General features: G+C 47.6%; 1 protein-coding gene across 4 annotated transcripts in view; it reads left to right on the top strand.

The window, feature by feature from the left end:
* Window positions 1-21,383, top strand: part of LOC138472142 (solute carrier family 35 member E2A-like) — a 741,922-nt gene that overhangs the window by 242,827 nt on the left and 477,712 nt on the right. For all 4 annotated transcript variants that reach the window (XM_069610155.1, XM_069610156.1, XM_069610157.1 and 1 more), the window contains exon 3: window positions 13,384-13,519. In XM_069610155.1, coding sequence (XP_069466256.1) covers window positions 13,384-13,519 — 136 coding nt within the window. The remainder of the gene's footprint in view (window positions 1-13,383; window positions 13,520-21,383) is intronic.

Genomic DNA, 21,383 nt, shown 5'->3' with positions numbered 1-21,383 from the left:
CCCAACAGGCAGGCCCAGGCCGTATCTATAATGAGCCTGCCCCCTTTGTCCGCTAGTTTTTGCGCCACTTCTCCCCAGAAACTCTCAATCACTTGGCAAGACCAAAACATGTGTGTCATATCAGCATTTTCCTTATCGCATTTTGGGCACGCTTGTCGTCCCGCATTTACAAACTTCGATATTCTCATCGGGGTCATGCAAGCTCTGTGCGTTATATACAACTGTATTTGTTGTAATCTGGCATTTCTTGACACCTTCTTGTGGTATGCCATAGCACGCTCCCACATCCCATCTTCCATCTGTGCTCCCCTTGTTTCCCAATCCAACCTCAAATGCGTCAATTCCTTCCCAACCCGGGTCATCACCATCTCATACAATATAGAGATCTCATGCCCCCCTTCTGATATGTCATATATTGTCCCCATCGTGGCGTCTGGTTCCTCCGCCAATACAGTCTCAGGCCAGATTTTATGAATATTCTGCACCAGCCTTAGGTACGTGACATACTGGCCCCTATGCAAGCCCGCCTCTTCTCCTAGTCCTTCAAAATCCTTAACGGCCCCATCTTGCCAGACATCCCCCCAATGTAACCAGCCCGACCGACTCCCCGTAGGTCCTGATTATCATCCTTAGTTGTTGGTCTTCCCCTGCCAAAGCAACCAACGGCACCTGTGGGGAACACGGGTACGGGTCCTCCATCATTCGACATACTCTACGCCACATCTTCCACCCCAGCAACAACATTCCCGGGCGCTCCTTCGTTTCTGACCTAGGCAACCAAATAATTTCCTTCAGGTAGAATGGAGTGCAGTCCTGTCCAAACAGCCTAAATTTGGGAGTTACCTCATCAGAGAGCCATTTGACCACATATTGCAACTGACCAGCTACATAATAGGCCTCAAAATTAGGCAGCTTAATATACCCCCCCTTTTCATAGAAATTCTGCAACTTCCATAGCGCCACTCTTTTCCGAGTGCCATGCCATAGGAAGTCTCTGCACATACTATTCAGCTTGGCAAAAAACTTCTTGGGTATCATGTACGGAATATTGCTGAAAAAATGTAAGAGCCTGCGTAGGACCACCATTTTGAGCATCGCCCCTCGTCCCATCATCGCCAACGGCAACTTCTCCCAAAACGTCATGCTTATACGGATTATTCCCACAGCCACCTCAGTGTTATGCAAATGTTCCTCCTCTACCGTGTGATACACATCTATTCCGAGGTAGCGGAAGGAACCAACCTCCCATGGTATCGGCAACACTGGCAACCGCTCCGGAAGGGTTCCTCTGTAGCTACCCAATGGGAATATGCTCGATTTTTGGGGGTTCACCGCTATGCCAGACAGTTCTGCATACCTTTCCATTACCTCCAGAATATATTGAAGATTTTCCTCCGGATATTTCAAATATAATAGCAAATCGTCAGCATACAGGGATATTAGGTGTTTCTCCCCCTACCTCAATGCCTATCATGTCATATTGTTGCCGAAGGTACACTGCCAGGGGCTCAAGGGCCAGAATATCTAAAATCGGGGACCAGGGGCACCCTTGTCTGGTGCCTCTGCTAAATTGCCACCTCTCGGATATCACCGCTCCTGTACGTACCCTAGCCAGCGGCTCACTGTACAGCAACTTCGCCCACCTAACATAGCCCGGCCCCATCCCGTATTCCTTCAGGGCCTCCAGCAACCACGACCACCTGACTGAGTCGAAAGCTTTGACTGCATCTAGGGACACAACCGCCATTTCACCCTTGCTCTTGCTCCCCTATTCAATCACCCGGTGGAGTCGCCTATGGTTGTGGGTTATATTTCTGTTGGGAACATAACCGGTTTGGTCCGGAAGTATCAATTTACTAATAACTCTGCAATCTATTGACGGGGACCGCTGTCAATATCTTGCCGTCCTGGTTCAGCATTGACAAGGGCCTATAGGAGCCGCAGCTATGCCCTGGTTTGTTGGGCTTAGGGAGCGGTATTATTATCGCTTCTCTAAGCGATTCCGGCAGCCGGCCCACCTCAAACGATTCATTAAGCATTTCTAGCATGGGGGGGAGAGTACCTCCTCTCTATATACTTTATAAAATTCACTAGGGAGTCCGTCCGCACCCGGGGCATTACTGGTGGGCAGCTGCCTCACCACCTCCTCCAATTCCTCCAAAATAATCGGTGCATCCAGCTCCTCTTTCTTCGGCACGAATCTTAGGTAATCCCATATCTCTTAAAGTTTCCCTTATCTCCTCTCGGCTGCCCCCCCCTTTGTCCTCATATAGTGCCCTGTAATAATCTAAGAATGCCTCATTGACTCCTTCTTTGGTGTTCGCTACCTCTCCATCCTCTCTGGTTATCGTCCTAATCGGGGGCCTAGGGGTTTCACTCTTGTATAGCCACGCCAAGAGACGGCCCGTTTTATCCCCACCTGCATGCTGTCTCTCAACATACTTCTTATAGTTGAGGTTGCAGAGCCTTTCCCAAAGTTCCGCACACTGCTACTGTAGTTTAAGTACTGGCTCTGCATCTCCCCCTCCCCTATTGAGTTCCAGTTCATCCTCAGCTTCCCCTAACTCCGTTAGGACCCCACCCTGCAGGCCCTTTGATTTAGCAATGGCAGCACCCCGCAATACCACCTTAAAGGCTTCCCAGAGAGTGCCCGCCGAATCCACACTGCCAGCGTTCTCTTCGAAATAATGCGTGATCTCGTCCCTGATATCCTCTCTGAAGACCGGATCCTTGAGCGCCTCAGCCCGGAGGCGCCACGTCGGTATCCGCGCTATGGGGCGGCAGTACTGCCATCCCAGGACCGGAGGCGAGTGGTCCGACAGGACCCTCGCTTTGTATTCTATTTGGGTGGTCATTAACACCATATCTGGCGTGGCAAAAAAATAATCGTCTTGTATGCAGTTATTGCGGGGCTGAGTAATGCGAATACTGTTCCTCATTAGGATGTTTCAGCCTCCAAACATCTGCCAGCCCGAAGTCGTCAAGCAGTGTCTGCAATGCCCTGGCCGCTGGGGTGGGCCTCTCAATCTTATCATGAGATCTGTCTACCCTGGGGTTCAGCACACAATTAAAATCCCCTCCCCAAATAACCGCCCCACCTACACACGCACCCAGGTTGGTACACAGAGTCCTAAAATATGCCGCTGTGTTTTGATTGGGGGCATACGTATTTACAATGCACACTGCCTTATTCTCCACCAGTGCCTTCAATATGACCATCCTCCCCTCTGTATCCACTACCTCTTGTGTAAGTTGGAGCGGAACGTGCGGTGCCACCCAGACCAACACTCCCCTAGCGTAGGCAGAACATGGAGAGCCCACTACAATACCTCTCCACTTCTTCCCCACCAGTTCCAACTTTTCCCGAGTCAGATGCGTCTCCTGCAACAGTGCAATATTAATCTTCTGTCTTTTCAAATACATCATGACCTTGTTCCTCTTTAAGTAACTATTGAGTCCCCTGACATTCCACGTTACGATCTTAAGATCCCCCATAGCTCATAAGTATCCTCCCCCCTTCCGTGCAGCAAATCCCACCTGCCCACGCGATACAGATACAACCCTCTGGCTTTTTCTTGTAGCCTCATGTACAAACTCAAACTCCCCATAACTATACACACCCCAAACTCCCCACCCTCTACCCATCCCTTCCCCAACACCACACTCCCCAACTGCTGCCCAGCTCCATCCATGGAACTCGGGCACCCCCACTTCTAGCCCTGCAAGCACCAACCAGTCCCCCCGGGGCTCAGTAGGGTGAAGTCGCCCTAATGGCCACTTAACTAAAGGTACTAAGTGGGGTAAAGAGATCCGCTCTGCAAGGCTCCCCTAAATACAGCAATAGTCACAGTGCTCATAATATATTGTGCAACAGTCTGACCTTCTCTGCCTAAGGCCGCTCAAATGACTATAATGAAGTCCCAGGGACCTATTCCGCGCCATCTTGTAGCACCCTCCTCATCTCCTCCATCTCCTCTTCCCGTCTGGACGTCAGGCTCCTGGGGACATCCCTGCGCGTTGAGCCATCCCCTGGCGTCCTACGGAGTCTCAAAAAACAAAGTTTTGTGTTTGTGAAAAACCTTCAATTTCGCCTGGTACAGCAACATGCATTTATGGCCCGCCTCTATCAATCTCCGCTTTACCGTCCCAAAGTTCATGCGGCTACGCTGCACAGTCAGGGTATAGTCCGGATAGGCCGTTATGTTTGCCGCTCCTCGTGTAATCGTTCCTCCCTTGCGGAAGTTTTCTAGTATCCTCTCCCGGTCCCGGTAATTAAGGATTTTGGCAATTACTGACCTAGGTGGGTTTCCCGGCGGCAGCCTCCTTGTTAGAGCTCTATGCGCACGTTCCACCGCAGATCCTTGAGATAAGGCTCCTCCGGGTATCTCCTGCAACAGCATAGATTCGATGAACTCCGTGGGATCGTGGCCCTCCGATCCTTCTGGCAGGCCCACGATGCGAATGTTATTCCGTCGGGCGCGTCCTTCCGCCTCCTCCACCCTGTTCTCCAAGTTGCCCACTCTCTGCACCAGGGCATGCAATTCGGCCTTATGGGAGGCACAATCCGCGGTGTTCGGGCTCACCTCTTTCTTAAGAGTCTGTGTGCTCCGCCAAGGACCTGACGTCCTGCCGGAGTAAATTCACCTCCTCCTGCACCTCACCGACCTTAAGGTCCAATGCTGTTTTCAACTCCGTTACGGCCAGTTCAAGCTTAACCTCCCAGGCCGCCTTCAAGTCCGCAATCGCAGCCAGGACCTCTTGGTTAGTACCCGTCGCAGGCATGCCGCCTGTAGGCGACTTATCCTTGCTCTTGGAACATTCCGGACCAGGGGACGTCTTGGTGAAGTCGTCCAACGTGGGCTGCTTCGCCTTCGGTCTCACTGTTCTATTAGACATGACCCAGGGGACCTGCGTTCCGCGCTAGTTACAAATGCGCACACAGTTCGCTCCTATCGCCCGACCACCGTGCAGCCTGCTCCTTCCTTTGTTCTGTTCATTGATCGGCCATTTTGTTTCGTCTTCCGTCTCCGGCGCTCCTTATCTTTTTCGCACAAAACTCCACCACCATTCCTCCCACACCTTCCAAAAGTTCACCAAGTGCAGTCAGACCGTTCACACATCGACATGTGTGTTTTCAGCAGTCATAGGCACGTTGTTATGCACTATTTTGCCAGGATCAATTCAGGATCTCGGGAGCTCCTCCAGATTGTGTCCTCCTACATGGCCCTCGTAGCCACGCCCCCGGCTTGCTAAATAAATGCGGCTTTCATTAATAAGTAATTGAAGGTCCTGACATTTCAGCCTATAAAAAGTCTCGGCCTGTCCCACCCATTCTAGGAGTGCTATTTAGTTTGGAAAAGGGAGCTGTGACTTGGGGCTTGACATTTTGGTATGAACCTGGTATTTTTCCTTTTGGCAACGGGCCAGATAACATTTTTAAAACTTATCCTAAATAAATTGGGCAGCTATTTGTTAGAAATGTATAAAGTATATCCCCAAACCCTTCCCCTCATGATACGGTTGGAGTACACTACAGGGAACTATTCTGTGAGTGGGAACGGCTGTTAGTCAAGGTTTTCTTTTAGACATTGATCGACCTTGATTTGGTGATCTATGATTCGCTCTACAAGGATCCGACCGTACTTATTATTTTTATTTACTTGACTTAATTGTACAACAATTTTTTGCAAGCGAATAACTTTGCATTCAGTTCATCACACGGTAAACATCTTCATTGTCCGTATTCTACATTTCACTAAGTCACTTGTTGCTGTAATCCCCTCGTGTTTTTCTCCTGTAGGTCGAGGTTTTGAAAAACATTGTCTACGGCAATCAGTAGTTTTATGTTTTTTCCACTCATCAGGCGGTGCCACCACTCTTCCTCTACAGGGTCCGTCGATCTTTCAAATGGTGGCCCAAGTATCTGTCTCTTACTGTAATTGTACTCAGGCAGGACAGTAGCAAGTGACGGATTGTTTCTCTTTTCTTTGTTGTTGCAAAAGCGACAGTGATTGGTTAGAGACTGTCTCCTGATAGCTAGGATTTTGTTTGTTTGTAAGAAGTTCAAGCGAGCTCTTAAGAACGTTGATCGCAGCTTTCTAGCAGGGAATTTGATCGGATATTTCAATTGAATGTTCACTCATTGCGTGTTCGTTGATAGATGTGATGTCAGTTTATTGTTCGATGCTGCCGCTAGAGCTACTAATTTTTACATCTGGGATTGTCGAGGAAGAGGAAATTCTGAACCGATGCTTACTTCTTCTTCTCATTCGTCAGATTCCTTAGGGAGTTTATAAGTAAATGCTGCAGATTCTGGACTACTAGTTTCTGTGTTCCCGCCCAATGACTATTTTATACTCCAATGTCCTATGGGTCGGAGCTACTCAAGGGTAGTTTCCATAAAAAAGTGTCATGGTCCAAATATCAGGTCATTTGCATTCCACTTCTAACACCATATGTGGTAGGTTGGAAGAACAAATCAGAGACACTCTGGACATGTTGACTTTCTCTTAATAAAATTATACAGAAAAGGCCCATCTCTCCCTATTGCTAGGAGGGGTTCCCTGCCTTGCTACAGTAACTTACGGTGCTTGACTGTCATTAGGAAGTCCGAAGTAAATAGCCTCAGTCCTAAACCTAACTCATCCTGACCCGGCCAGTAATGCAAACAACTAAACTTGACCAAAAGGATGTCTCATCCTTTATGCCTTCTGGCTGCAGGTTTTTCTCAGGGTTTTTATCTTGGCACTTTGTATTGTCAATAAACAATAAAATCGTACAAAACCTATGCAAGGTTGGATCTGAGACAGTATCTTCAGTAGAATCGTTAAACTTATAACGCCAAAAAGAGTAAAAGACTGATCAACAGTTGGGATGAGCTATAAGAGCTCATGAAGGAAACTCGAGAGTGCCAGAGAAGGTCAGCATAAAACGGAGACATTTTGTTAATTGATCATATAAGGCGCCAAGATAAAACCCCCTGAGAGAATGCTGCAGTCAATAAGGTACAAAGGGAAATGAGACATTCTTATGGCAACACTAAGCAAAAAAGTCACTTGACTTGTCAAAACTGTTTCCATGGAACTTTTCTATGTGCAGGATTAGCGGGACAAAGGGCACCAAACCTAAAGGCGCATTATGTAACAAAAGAAGTGTAATGAAACTAGGAGGATATCGTCTCCAGGGCTTTCCAAAAACAGTCACTAAGGTAGTCTGTAACCTTCATCTGTGTGAATTAAGCCATCTCTCTAGTTCTGCGGTCCCGTACTGGAAGGGTCTCAATCACTGTAACACTGAGCTACTTCTTCTTAAGTGACTGTACACTTGTTTTGTTACTCCTGGCTTCTTGGTATCCATTCCTCTACTTCTTGTGCTGGTTTCTCCTTTGCTTCTTGAGAGACCCATCCACGTTAGTCTCCGGACAGGGTATACCTGCACACTAGGCCACAGCTACAGCAGGATGGAGAGATGCTTTCTGTCAGGCAAGGACCTAGATTTTCAATATAGGGCTGGGCCACTTGAGCTCGTTTACAAGCCGGGTGTGGTCTTATCCCTCTCCCTGTCTGGGGGACCTGACTCTGATCCACAACACCCAACCTTTCTCTGAATCTACGCTGACCTGGGATAGACTGGACAGTCTTATTCCTCAGGGCCTTTTTACTATTTTTTTCCTTACTATTGCTTCTCCTCTCCATCTGTCCGTCATCTGACTTGTCTGACTCCTTGATGCATCGCCACATTCTCGTACCTGTTTCTCACCTCCACTCTATCCCTTTAGTCATTGAACATGCATGTTCTTCTCCTTAGTCTTTCCTGAGCCTTCCATGGCTGGCTCTTATTGTATTGCACTTCATAGCATGAACCTAGCTCGCAAGCAATGGAGCCCTTTATGCAATAAAATAGATACGAGGTGGTCCAGTGAGTGGGCTCTCTAGACTCATCCACTTAGCACATTTTCATGAAGCCTAGTTTATCAGAAACTACTTAATCTGTGTGGTGTTCAACTTTTCCCTGAATTCTAGCAGTTCTGTTTTGGGCAGATGTAGGTTGATGTGGTTGTTGGTATGATATCATGTGATGCTAGTGTGTAAGCAAAAGACAGCCTGGTTCCTTTTTTTTTGGTTTGGTTTTTCCTTTGCTGCGTTTTTGTTTTTAGTTATGCAATGTTGCAACTTCTGTAGTTGCTTTTGCTTCCCAAAATGACCAGCTTTTTAGTTGGGTACAGTGGCTGCTATGTTCTAGCCTGTATCTAATATATGCCGGTTTAAAGATTATTCAGGCTTTTATTAGTAGCCGGTGTAGTCCCTGCAGAATGTGCAAAATGTGATCAAACTTTGATGCCAGTGATTACTGGCAGCAGCAGATGTGCTGCTTTGAATGCCATTAGTGGTTGAGTTACCAAAGAAGAGTGCATTTCCTGTACTGCCATCTTCAATTCAGGGGTTTGCAAGAAGGGCTTGGTTATAGATGCTACACCTGTAGGCAGAGTGTGCGCCTTGTCACTAATTAACCATTATGTTCCAGGAGTCCCGGACTCAAAAGGCTGCAGCACCAAGGGCCATCATGCCTTACAATGGAGAGCCACAAACATGGCTTTCCCCCCTCCCCCTATCAAGGGTAAGATCAGTGCTATTGAGGAAGTTGTTTCCAGTCACCTGCAAGAGGAATTAAGTGCAAAAAATACAAGTACTAGAATCCTTAGACACTATAGTCTATTAACCTGCTACACCTGAAAAGGAAATGAAGACACGCCTGAAAAGGTAAAGAAACACAGCCTCCCTGAAGATTGATGGAGTTTGGAGGAGAAGTCCATGCAGGAATACTTGACTGGCAACAGAGTGCGCGCCTTGTCACTATTTCTTAACCATTACACATGTAGGCGGACCTACAGATAAGGGGTGTATCGGCCACTTTTACTCCCTAAAAATGTAAAAATACTCCCAAAAAGTAAAAATGGAGTAAATATACTTCAAACAAAAAATAGGAAAAAATGTGTAGAATCTTGCAACCCTGCTTCCACCCTCACAGCTCCATGGATATGTTTGAGTCAGTAGTTCATGTGGTACCACAGGAAGAAACTATTTTTACTGCCTAATTGGAAGAAGTAAACATGTATCTTTTAATGTGCATGAGTATTAGGTGCATAGAAATAGATATATGTGCATGCTTTCAGGAACCCTGTCCAATTATGCCCTCCACAACCCTGACATTTGCGTAGTCAGACCCCATATGATACTTGTATACCTAACACCCAGAAGTAACATCCTACACATCATCACCAATGGATCACATTAACATGTCCTTTCTGTAATATTCCCAGATATATTATGGGCGCGATGTAGGCCCACATTACAACGGTCTTCCATGCGTCGACCTTAGGTGCCGTCCTTCGGATCCAATTCCTTAATTTTGGAAGTATGTTCCATACATTCACAAATCGCCTCTTAAGAGCCTTAACGCCACCCAGTAGGCCACGCAAGCAAAATACAGCAGAAAAAGCAAACTGGTCAAATAAGGAGAACCTTCGATGGCCCATAGACCAGTGAAATCATCCACCCCCTTGTTGACTGTTGCCCTGTCGACGATTGCTTTGTCGACGACTTCAACACTTACTTTCTCTACCAGCAAATTGACAAGGGTTGCCTTGCCGCCCAGACCATCTTCAGCGCTGTTGATGTCCCAACAGACCTCAGGGATTGCCACATTTCCCTGGGGAGATGCCTCCATCTCTGTCTGTTCTGCCACAGCCCACAAAGGCCAATACAATCTTCTCCCTGGTACCGTCTGTGTTTCTGGCTGTGGCACCACCTGCCCAAATACTTTAAGGAGGTGACATTTCAGAGGAGCCTCTGGTGGCTTTATTTTCTGACGTCAAGGAAATCGGTGAACAACCAGATCCTATTCTACCAGTAACTTGTCGGCCAGTTCAGCCTCCTCCAATTCTTGCAGTTCACCCACTGCAGTACCTACAGTCCCCTTGGGCACACAATCGTTCTTTAGATTATCTTATCACCCTTGCAGACCTTGTCACAGAGTTACAGTACAGTCTTCCTCCTCTGGCCCCTGGTAGGAGCCCCTCGGCAGTACCTTTGAGTGGAGTTAGTTACACCCCTGCCACCTCGACCAGTTTCTCAGTTCTCTGTATCGCTACCCACACCGACACTGGCCCTGACGAGACTGACACATTCCTGGATACTCATACTACAGATTAATAGAACGATCTCGGCCCTGCTGAAGGGTGAACTCCATACCTGCTTTTGCATTACTCACCACTAGATGAGTGGCTCTTTCCATGCACTCTTGACACGTGCAGTTAAGCTATTCAATCTAGTTCCTGAAGAGCAGATTCTGTTTCAGAGCCGGGAAGCCTCCAGGAAGCTAGTGGTTGCAATTCCTATGCTGGATGACATCTGGAAAGATAGCCTTTTGTTGATTTTTTAAAAATGTTTTATTTCTATAGCGCAAAAACAGAAGCCCAGGGGCATAGAGGTGCTTACCTGAACAAACCACGATCAACAAAAAACAATATCAAACAGCAAATCAATGATGAAAAATTCCTTCTCGGCTCATCCCAAGAAGTATTGCCTGGAGAAAAAGTGTAAGGTGCCGGAGACAGCCCATAAGCGCCTATGCACCCAGCCTTGCCCAGACTCTGTGGTATCTGCAGTTGCTCAGAAGAGATCGGCCAACCCTTCTTCTCTATGCATAGTACCCCCAGTCAAAAAGGGCAAGCAGCTGGATGCCTTTGGCAAAAGGGTTGTTTCCACGGCGTTACTGCAAGATGATGCTGATTGCCTGCCCGGCTTGGCCACACCAGATTTGATACTCTGACCTCCATCTGTCGGTGGCACTTTCTGTCAAACCATCTCCTCTACCACACCTGCTCCCTAGAGAAGGAGGATCAGTGCTGCATCATGACCCGGCGTCCCTGAAGTGGACGGCTTGATTGCTGTAACCCTATGGTTTGGACACTTCAGGATGCCTTTAGAATGCTAGAAGATTCTGGCAAGAGCTAGAGCACCCTCTAGCCTGTCCTGCTACAAACACAAATGGTAGCATTTTACCATATGGTATCTTTCGCAAAGGCTGAACCCTTGTCAGATCAAGGCTGCACAAATCTTGCCATATCTCCTGTCGTTGGCAAAACCAGGACTAGCACATGCATCCATTAAAGTGCATCTGGCAGCCATCTCTCGTTACACTCGTGCTACTGGCAGACGTTCCCTGTGGTCTCATACTGGTTACAGAGTTCCTTAAGGGTCTGTTTCGTCTTTTCTCGCTGTCAAGACTCCAGTGCCAGTGTGGGAGCTTAATGTGGTTCCTTAAAAGTTAATCGGCCCTCCATTTGAACATCTGCACCGGGGTCCAATGAAGTTCCCATCTTGGAAGACCACTTTTCTGGTAGCCATTACATCTGCCAGGTGTGCGAGTGAACTGCAAGCGTTCTCTTGCAAACTGCCGTAACAGACTTTTCACCAGTCCAAGGTAGTGTTCTGCACTAACCCTTCTTTCATGCCTAATGTTACTTCTGCCCATATTCTTTGGCACACCCACCTCTCTAGCAGAGAGGGCATTGCACTTGCGCATAGATGTTTTATGTTGCCCGCACAAAGGATTTTTGGAAGACTTTGCAGCTGCTCGTGACATTTGGACCTGTGGGAAAAGGCAAAGCTGTGGCCAAGGTTTCCATTTCCACATGGCCATAAGGCTAAATCTTGCATTGTCACTAACTTGCAAACAGGCCTCCGTCAGGTAGGCCGAGGGCACATTCCACAAGAGCATGGCTTCTACAGCATCCCTGTCTGGTGTTCCCCCTGCTCGACATCTGCAGGGCTGCTATGTGGTGGTCTGTCCAGACCTTCACAATATTCTACTGCACTGACAGGGATTCCAGGGCAGAGTCCGTGTTGGCTAAGCAATGCTCTGCAACCTTTTGGCATGAGGTGAATGTTCCAGAGGTGAGTTAAATTTGCTTCTGTAGAACTGGACCACCTTCCATTGGTTGTGTTTGTTCTGCTGTATAATCACAATGCCTAATTCCCCAGGATGCACAGCCAAGCCTCTGACCCAGGATCCTGACAGCACATCCCACCCTGCGAAGGCAGAAATTAATTGGGACAGCCACACTGGAAATATGCACAAACACGCAGAGGTGTACAGTTGCAAGCAAGAAGAGCTGCCCAGTCCTTCTGCACTGGACCGCACAGCACCTCTCCCTTTATTAAGACTGTTACACACAGGCAGAGGTTAGTCTAGCTCCCTCAAATCCCCCCTTCCAGACCATAGATAACATAAGCTACCCAGACAAGGCTCAATTCTACTGTATCAGGCGGGAGCAACGTGTGTTTCCAGAGAATGGCTACAGCAGAAAAATGTATCATCCAAGGAAGGGCGATGGGAGAGAGTAGCCTGCTGATAACGCAGAAATAAATGGAGAGGGAAGATACAGGGTGGAGAAAGAGCTTGCTGCTAAGCAGAAAGCGGAGCAAACTACATCGATGCAAAACCTCACATCAGAAAATATAAGTTGAGCATTGCATTACAGTGCCAGAGTAATACTTCAATCCGTGTAACTTGTGGAAGTACCAAGATTTGGTTGCCATTTAAGTACCTCCAGAAAATAAATGGAGAAGCAGAGATATGCATAGTCTATCTGATGTGGCTTCTTGAGCGAGGCGTGTAAAGTAAGGAAGTTGTTCACAATAAGGTTATTGATTATTCTGTCTCCCAACAGATGCGTTCGGTGTAAAGTCTGTAATGGAATTCAAAAAGGTGCATGGTCTAGAATTGTGGAGGAGACAAAGTAATGGGTGGCATGGATCAACCTGGAGGTCTTGGTCTGCTGTCAATTCCTGATCTCATTATTGTTCTAACAGTAAACTAAGGTTTCCACTTGCTTAAAAACATCCTGTAGTAGTTGTGAACATGTTTTTTCTGTGCTTGATACATGTCATGTGATCTGCCAATAAAATGAGAAAAACTTGTCACATGCTTTTTAAGGCGACGGTATGTTTCTTTTCAGTGCATACCACCCTACTTGTCTAGCGCATACACAACAATCTTCTATTTTGCCAGGGCCGGTTTTGATCACAATGGTAGGGTAGTGTACCCACTCTACGTGCCACGCAGATCACTGCATTCCATTGTCTACCAAAAACACATAATTCTGTATTTGAAAAATGTGTGATGTGCTACTCCTGTCTTAGTGCACTCGTTCAACAGTTCAGTGACATTGTTAAGTAGAGCTGACCAAGTGGAAATTAATCAGAAAATGAACAAAGCTTGATCAATTCTATGACACTTTGGCAGTAAAATATATCTAGGGCAAGAAGTCAAACGCTGTTATTGTCGACCTCTAATCAACTTCTGGTCCTTTTCTTGCAGGTGCCGTCCAGATGCTAACCACTACCTTCATCGGCTGTGTGAAGCTCTGTGTGCCGTGTTGCTTGTATTCACACAAATCACGCCTCTCCTATCCCCCAAACTTTCTCATGATCATGCTGTTTGTTGGGCTAATGAGGTAAATGCCTAAGGGCCTTGGTATTTAAATTATGAACTCAGTTGCTCAGTCTTTGATATGGAAACTGATTGGTTTTGAAGATGTTGAATGTCAGAAGAAGCTGTGTTTTTTTTGTTTTGGCTGTAAGGTGGCGCGCTTTATGAAGGCTGAACATCAAACTTTGTGCTTGAAGCGCCTGCCAGTGTTTCTTCAAAGCAGCCCCCGGAGTTAATTATTTAATGGGAGCTGTAAACGTGGAACTGAAGTAATAAAACTATTCTACCCAGCCATTAGTTTCAGCTTCTGTATAGGTATTCGATAGGAATTTGCCAGGCACTGCCAATATAGGGTCAGATACTTGCACCAGTTTGCAGCTGCTACTATTAATGGCCAGTTGGTACCATTACGGCAGTGCCTGGCAAATGCCTAGCCCATGTCTACACTAAAGCCAAAATCGTTGGCATTGCCAAAACTTGTTTATATGTGCTGCTAGGAGGAAATCTTTTCCGGTTAAAAAGCTCTACCAGTGGAACTACTCTAGTGCTATGTTCTACAGGTGGACATCCTTTGCCTTTTTTTTTAAAAGCAAACTTTGATGATGTTGTTGCTTCCTTTCGCAAAAGGAGATATTAGGGATGAGTGCCATTGCTTATTACAAAGTTCTTTTTAAAGTGTCGGTAGAGAACAGACCTGGATTTGACAGGAATCGCGGCATGTCCCCGGACTGCATCTAGCTAGTATTGTATAGGGCACATTGTCTTGTAGATCATCATTCAGAGCATTCTTCTTTCATACCTTGTAAGAGAACTTGGGCTTTGAGGAAGGTTAAAGACTTCTGGCAGACATAATTTCTTTATCGATTGGGCCAGGAAGACGTGGTACCCAGACCTTCTGGACTTGTCCATCTGCCCACCAATACATCTTGCACAAAGAGAGGACAGTCTCTCGCGAGAGAGTTGGGCTCTACATCCAGAGGTCAAGACTTCAGCCTTCACGCATGGTTTCTGAGAGGCTGAGATACAAGTATTGGGACCTCCTGGATGGCGTAATGGAGATTTTGCTTTCGGCTAGAAGGCCAGCAACGAAATCCTTGTACTGCTGCCGTTGGCACAAATTCTACAGCTGGTGCAGGGACAAGAATGTAGACCCTTTACTATGCAAGACACCAGAGGTGTTCTCTTTTCTACTGTACCTAGCCAATCTGGGAATGTTTATATTCTCCAAAGGTTCATTAGTCACTTATTCAACAAGCAGGTAAGTATATTTAAATGATGGAACCAGGTAACAATTGAATTCCCTAATTTAAGCAGTCCAACTCCCAGAAAGTGCCCCAAAGTCACAATGTTTCCCCCTGAATGGAGACAGCAGGTTAGTTGCAATTCACTTGTTTTGGTAATAGTTCAAATAAGTTATTGAACCATTTTTATTAAAAACTTTGGTTCAACGCTCATGAATTCAGCTCATACAATTATATAAATTTGGTGCATGGCGTATTCACGATAACACTGCATCAGTTGCATTTCAAGGGAGCAGTGTTGTTGGCCCCAGTAGTCTCTGTTTCAGAGTTTGTCTCGTTCAGATACAGTCTGAATGAAGCCCAAATATCCTTAAGGCAGGATGTCGAGGATACGGACAGAACACTTTTCTCTTAACTTTCATTTACATATGTTAATTCGCGCAGCCAATCTTCAAAACTTGGAACATTTTTCAACTTCCAACATTATAATATACACTTTTTCGCAACTGCGCAAGCAACATTAAACAATCTCCTCGTTGTCTCTGTGGCTTTCCCAATATCCCCAAACATGTATGTAAGTGGAGTGAGTGAAGATGGGATTTCCACTATGTCCTCAATGGCCTCGGCCACCCTACCCCAGAATGTCAAGACCGTGGGGCATCCCCAAAATATGTGCACGGTGTCCGTAGTAGCTTGGAATAAACTTGGCCATTTTGGCAGGGGTGCAATGCAATTGTTCAAAACCTTAAGTTTGATAAATCGTAGCCCAGCCATTCAGGGATACTGACTTGGTTGACAATAATTGACAATATTTGCTCCATTTCTTGTGCCCTATCGTGAGACCAACTTGTTTTTTCCCACACTTCCTTCACATTGTTATGCGAGGGCAGGTGCGTTTGTAACAGTTTATATAACCTAGACACTCTGCATTTCATGTCCTCATTTGAAACCAAAGCGTTTATACAGCTGTGCGACTCTGACTTTGCTGGAAAGGATGGCCATCTCTTACGGAAGACAACTTGCATTCGGCGATATTGAGGTACCCTCAGTTTGCCACCCACCAGCGTATCAATACATTCGGTTCGGGATACGAATCGTCCCTCCAGGAACATGTCATTAATCTTCATTTGCCCTAAGGGATCCCAGGATCTCTGTAGCATTTTATCAAATGTGGGGGAAATGCCCAGATATGCCCACAACGGACTCTCCCGGCAGTAGGGAACAACTACCCCAATTTTCCTGAAGATCCTTGACCAAGCCTCAACGGTTGTACCCTGGGGGGGAATCAAAGTCGCAGGAGTCGTTGCATCTATCACTAAATATCACAGAACGAATCTCAGACAGTGACGCCCCATATTTATCTTGGGGTATATGTACGGCTGTGTCCCCATCACTATACCAGTATCTTGCTAATTGAACCTGCGCTGTCAGTTAATATAATTCGAAATCCGGTGCTGCTGAGCCTCCATGTTCATATGGTTCAGACATTTTTTGCCAGCTGATTGCCACCCCAGGATCCCTGACAAACGCAGTGGCTAACGATTTTTATTTGGAAAAGAATGCTCGCCCTGGCCATAGGGGGACATTACCAAAGAAATACTGTAATTTAGGAAGAACCACGATCTTTAATAGGGCCACCCTATTAGATTGGGATTGGGAGTTTAGCCCATAACTGTAGCTTATTGGCTAATTGTTGCAAGTAGGAGTCATGGTTGTCCATATACGAGTGACGTTTAGCTGATACCATGATATACCTAAAGTGCCCCTGTGACCACCTGAACCCCCCAGGAGGGTGGTAGCTGCATAGTGGCCAGCTTAATGGGAAACGGTTCTAATTTAGCATCATTCATTTTGTACCCGAAGTAACGAGAAAATACATGGATAGCCTCCATAATTGGAGCTAGTTTCACTTCAGGGTCTCACACTTATAGGAGAGTATCGTCCGAGTACAGCGAAATGATCTGTGATAGCCTGTTTATTCTAATTCCCCCGTGGCCATGCCCTGTCTGACTAGTGCCACCATTGGCTCGATAGAGAGGGCAAACATCCCGGAGAATGGGCTCCCCTGCCTTGTACCCCTTCCCAAGGGTAAATAGTGCCAACAGTGTTTGATTAGTGAGGACTCTTGCCCTTGTGCCAGAGTACAGTAGCATGACAGAATTCAGAAAATATGGGCCCACCCCGAAACTCTGCAGCACCAAGAATAGATAGCGCCACAAGACAGAATCAAAAGCCTTTTCTGCGTCTAATGCAGCCACTACTTCACTCGCCTCGGAGTTCACCTGCGCCATAACACAGAATAGGCGATGCAGATTCGGAGCCGTATACCTTGAGCGTATGAAGCCCGACTGGTACGGATGCACCAGCTGGGACATAAACCGGAAAAGTCTAGTAGAGAGGAGTTTTGCAAATATCTTAGCATCTGTATTAATTAAGGACAGTGGTCTATATGAGGAGGTCTATGTGGTTTGAGCAATACAGTGATAATGGCTACACGCATGGATTGCGGGAGGGCTCCTTGTTGCATAGATTCCTCCCACACCTTCAGGAGTATGGGGGCTAGTTCTCTTCGGCACGCCTTTATATATTTCTATCCCGAGCCCATCTCACCCTTGAGCCTTACTGTTTGCCAATGACTTAAGTGCATCCTCTATATCGTGCAGTGTTGCAGGTTGCTCCTGAGTAAGCACAGCTTCCGACGATCTTGTCGGTAGCTCTATTATTAATTATCGAGGAAGCGCCCCCTCTGTGACCTCATCGCGATTAGAGTATAATGTAGAGTAAAAATCTGAGAATAAGTCATTTAATACCCTTTTCAGTTGTCTGAACTGTTATCAGGGCCCTCAATGCTGGTTATAGAGTGTCTATGATACTCAGTTTTTACCAGATTGGCCAGCTGTCTACCAGCCTTATCTCCCTCCCCATACATACTTGCTCTAGTGGGAGCAACCATATATAGTATCTCCATGTGCGCCAGTTTATGGAATACACCCAACGATCCTTGTATCTGTGACAGGGTCTCTTCCTTATGTTCTCTACTGTATCTGTTTTTAAGGTACCTGAGATTATTTTCCAATTTGTCTAATTCAGATCTAATACTTTTCAGGGATCCATATTTTTTGGCCGTTATGATAACCCCTGACCCACACCTTAAATGTCTCCCTTCGCATTTACTGTGTGTTTACTGTTCTGAAATGTGGTAAACTAGGGCTTTTTTCTCCCCTCACAGGACTCTCCTACTTAGGTGGCCTCTCCACTGGGCACCTAATACGCATTTACTATGTATTTACTGTTGCTCTGAAATTGTGGTAAACTAGGGTTTGCCGCTCACTCCTGTCCGCTTGCTCTTGTCTGTCTCCCCCCCACTTCCTCCTTATTCCATGGTGCTCTCTATCTCGCCTATCGTCTCTAACTGCTTCTCCATTGACTATGCTGCTCTCCTCACTAAATCTGGTAGGAAAAAGTTTAAAAAGGATATCCTGGTCTCCAACCCAGACCTCCCTATCGCTGACACCTACACTAGTGCCTCCTCCAAGGAAGCTCTTACTGACATCCTCTTTTTCGTGCCTTCTCCTGACCTATGGACCCTTCATATGGTCTCGGTGCTCTCTCCTTTCTCCTCTTCTCCCATTAATGGTGGCACCCGCTGGGATGTCTTCTTGACCCCCTTCCGCTCCTCTAAGGCCATCATTAATGTCTACGCAAATGGGACCGTCTTGGTCCAAGGCCCTCAGGCCAACCTCCACCTCTTTGATAAACGCTTCCCGCGCCTCATCAACTTCCTTTTCTCTCCTGCTGTCCCCCCTCCTCTGTCCACAGCTACCTTGCCTCCACCCTGCCCCCCCTCAGGCTCCTTCTTCTTCACCTCCACAGGGCGTACCTCTGATCTGTACCCCTCCCCGGAAGTCCTTCAAGGATGGCAACCCTCTCCATATTGCCACTCTTAACTCTCGCTCTGCCGTCAAACATTCCTCTGATATCTGTCGCCTTCTTGAGGAACTGGACCTCGACATCCTCGGTCTCACTGAGACATAGTTCACGGCCAGCTCTGTCACCAGCTTTGACACACTCCTACCTGACGGTTACAAGATCCTCTCCGTGCCTAGGCCCAACCGTGCTGGGTTGATTCCTGAGTGGATTCCTGTCACTGTCACTCCTATGCAGACCTACTCCTCTTTTGAATGCCTTGTCTGCCAACTCTCTCTCTCGCTCTCCTAGCCATTCCCTTACCGTGGCTACTATCTATCAGCCACCTGGTCAAATTTCCTCCTTCCTCTCCGAGTGGGCGGACCTCTCCTCCTCACTCCTGTCCTCAACCACTCAACTCCTCTTTCTTGGAGACTTTAACATCCACCTGGATGCCTCCTGTCCTCCCTCGGGACTCTTTCGCGACCTCTGCGATTCTCTCTCGCTCTCTATTCTCCCATCTGGGCCGACTCATTCTGCAGGGCACACCCTTGATGCTCTGATCTCTTCTGACCTTCCCCTCTCTGTCCCTCTCTCCACTCCTCTCTCCTGGAGTGATCACTTTCTCCTATCCTCCCACCTCACCTTGCCTACCCCACAGGCTAAGCCACCCTCATCACTGCCACCCTCCTTCTCTGACCCATGAAGCGTGTGTTAGTTGAGGCTTTCGCTGCCACCTTCTCGCCCCCCCCCTCACGCTCGGGCTGACTCCCACCCTGACACAGCCCTCTCTACTCTAAACTCTGCTATATCTTATACTCTTGATATCCTTGCCCCTGTCATGAGAATCTGCCTGAAGCCCAAAGCCAAATGTAACTCCTGGTATGACTCGGATCTCGTCACCCTTAAACGCAAGTGCAGGGTGGCAGAAAGGAAATGGCGTGCTTCATGTTCATCCTCTGACAAACTGGCCTGCCGCCTGCTCCAAAGGCAATACCGGCTCTCCGTTCTCACCAAGAAGAGAGCCCTTATCCAAGCCTGCATCTCTGCGGCATCTAACAACTCGGCCGAACTCTTTAAAATCTGCAAGGAGCTGGCCAAGCCTGCTGCAGTCTCTACCTCTCCTGTCCCCTCCCAGGCCATCTGCACGGCACTGGCCTCTCACTTCATCTCAAAAACTCAGGACATCCTGTCCTCACTCTCCTCCTATCACCTCCCGCCTTCTGTTCCCTGCTCTTCCTCTGGCCTTTCTGTAGCCACCCCCCCTCCCTCCATCTCTGCCTTTCCCCTTTTCTCTGCTGATGAGGTTTCAAGACCAAGTCCGATCTATGAAAGTCTTGTCAAAACGGGTCCACCCCTGTTACTCTAAAACTATCAAGGACCACATTGACTCCTTGGTCCCTGCCCTGGCTGACTTCTGCAATCACTCCTTCGCCTCTGGAGTCTTCCCATCCCCCCTGAAGCACTCCCTTGTGCACCCCCTTCTTAAGAAACCCTCTTCCGACCCCTCCTGCCCGGCTAACTATCGCTCAATCTCCATCACTCCCTTCCTGGGCAAGCTCCTGGAGAAACTGGCCATCTCCCAGCTTAATCTCCATGCTGAATCTGTTGGTAGTCTTCATGACCATCAGTCTGGCTTCAGAGCTGCCAGAAGCATGGAAACTGCTCTCCTGAACATCCGTGAGGACCTGCTCTCGAACCTTCACTCTAACACCCCATGTGTTCTCATTTTGCTTGATCTCTCTTCTGCCTTTGATACTTTCAACCATACCATCCTGCTCAACCGTCTCCGTGATAACCTGGGTATCACTGGTCAGGCTCTGGCATGGCTCACCTCTTTCCTCTCCAATCGACCCTCCCAGGTCCAACTGGAGTCTTTCCCCTCTGACATCTTTTTCTCTACCTGTGGTGTCCCCCCAAGGGTCTAACCTCTCTCCCTGGCTGTTCAACCAGTACCTGGCACTTCTTGCCCACTGCATCGCCGCTCTCTGCCCCAACTTTCAGTGCTATGCGGATGATACCCTGCTCATTTTCAGGCTACCCTCGGCCTCCTCTTCCCATTCCCTCATCACTGACTGTCTTTCTGCTATCCATGAATAGTGTGCCGCCAACAACCTCTGCCTTAATGCCGGTAAGACTGAGATTCTACTCATCGGCACACCCACTCCCTCCTTCCCTGCAGCTCTCTGGCCGGCCTCTCTTGGCCCCCTACCTGCAAGGCAAAAAACCTCGGGGTCATCTTCGACTCCACACTCTTTCTCTCCTCACATATCTGACCTCTCTAAGAAGTCACACTACCAGCTACACCTCCTCAGAGGTATCCTTCCTTTCCTCTCCTTCCCCCAGAAGCTCACTGTCTCTAGAGCCCTGGTTCTCTTGAAGCTGGACTACTGTAACAGCCTCTATCTAAATCTGCCTGCCTCTACTCTCCACCCTTTGCAACTCAACCAGAACAATACTGCGAGACTTGTCCTTGGCCTCAAGCCCAGGGACCGTATCTCTCCAGGACTGAAATCACTAACTACACTGGCTCCCAGTGGCTGAGAGGATTAAGTTCAAAACCCTCTGCATTGTCCACAAGGCCTTCTGGGGCCTTGGGCCAAAATACATTCAACTCTCTCTACCTAAATATCTTCCTTCTCGAGATCTTCACTCATCTGCCTCCAACTCCCTCATGGTCAGCCGCTTCTCCAAGCAACGAGCTGGGGGTAGATCTCTCTCCGCAGCAGGGGCCTCCCTCTG

Source organism: Ambystoma mexicanum, chromosome 8 (genome assembly GCF_040938575.1).
Source record: "Ambystoma mexicanum isolate Mex_15411 chromosome 8, UKY_AmexF1_1, whole genome shotgun sequence".
NCBI classification, from domain to species: Eukaryota; Metazoa; Chordata; class Amphibia; order Caudata; family Ambystomatidae; genus Ambystoma; species Ambystoma mexicanum.
The sequence above is the reverse complement of the archived record's forward strand: the minus strand, read 5'-3'. Positions and strand labels throughout refer to the sequence as shown.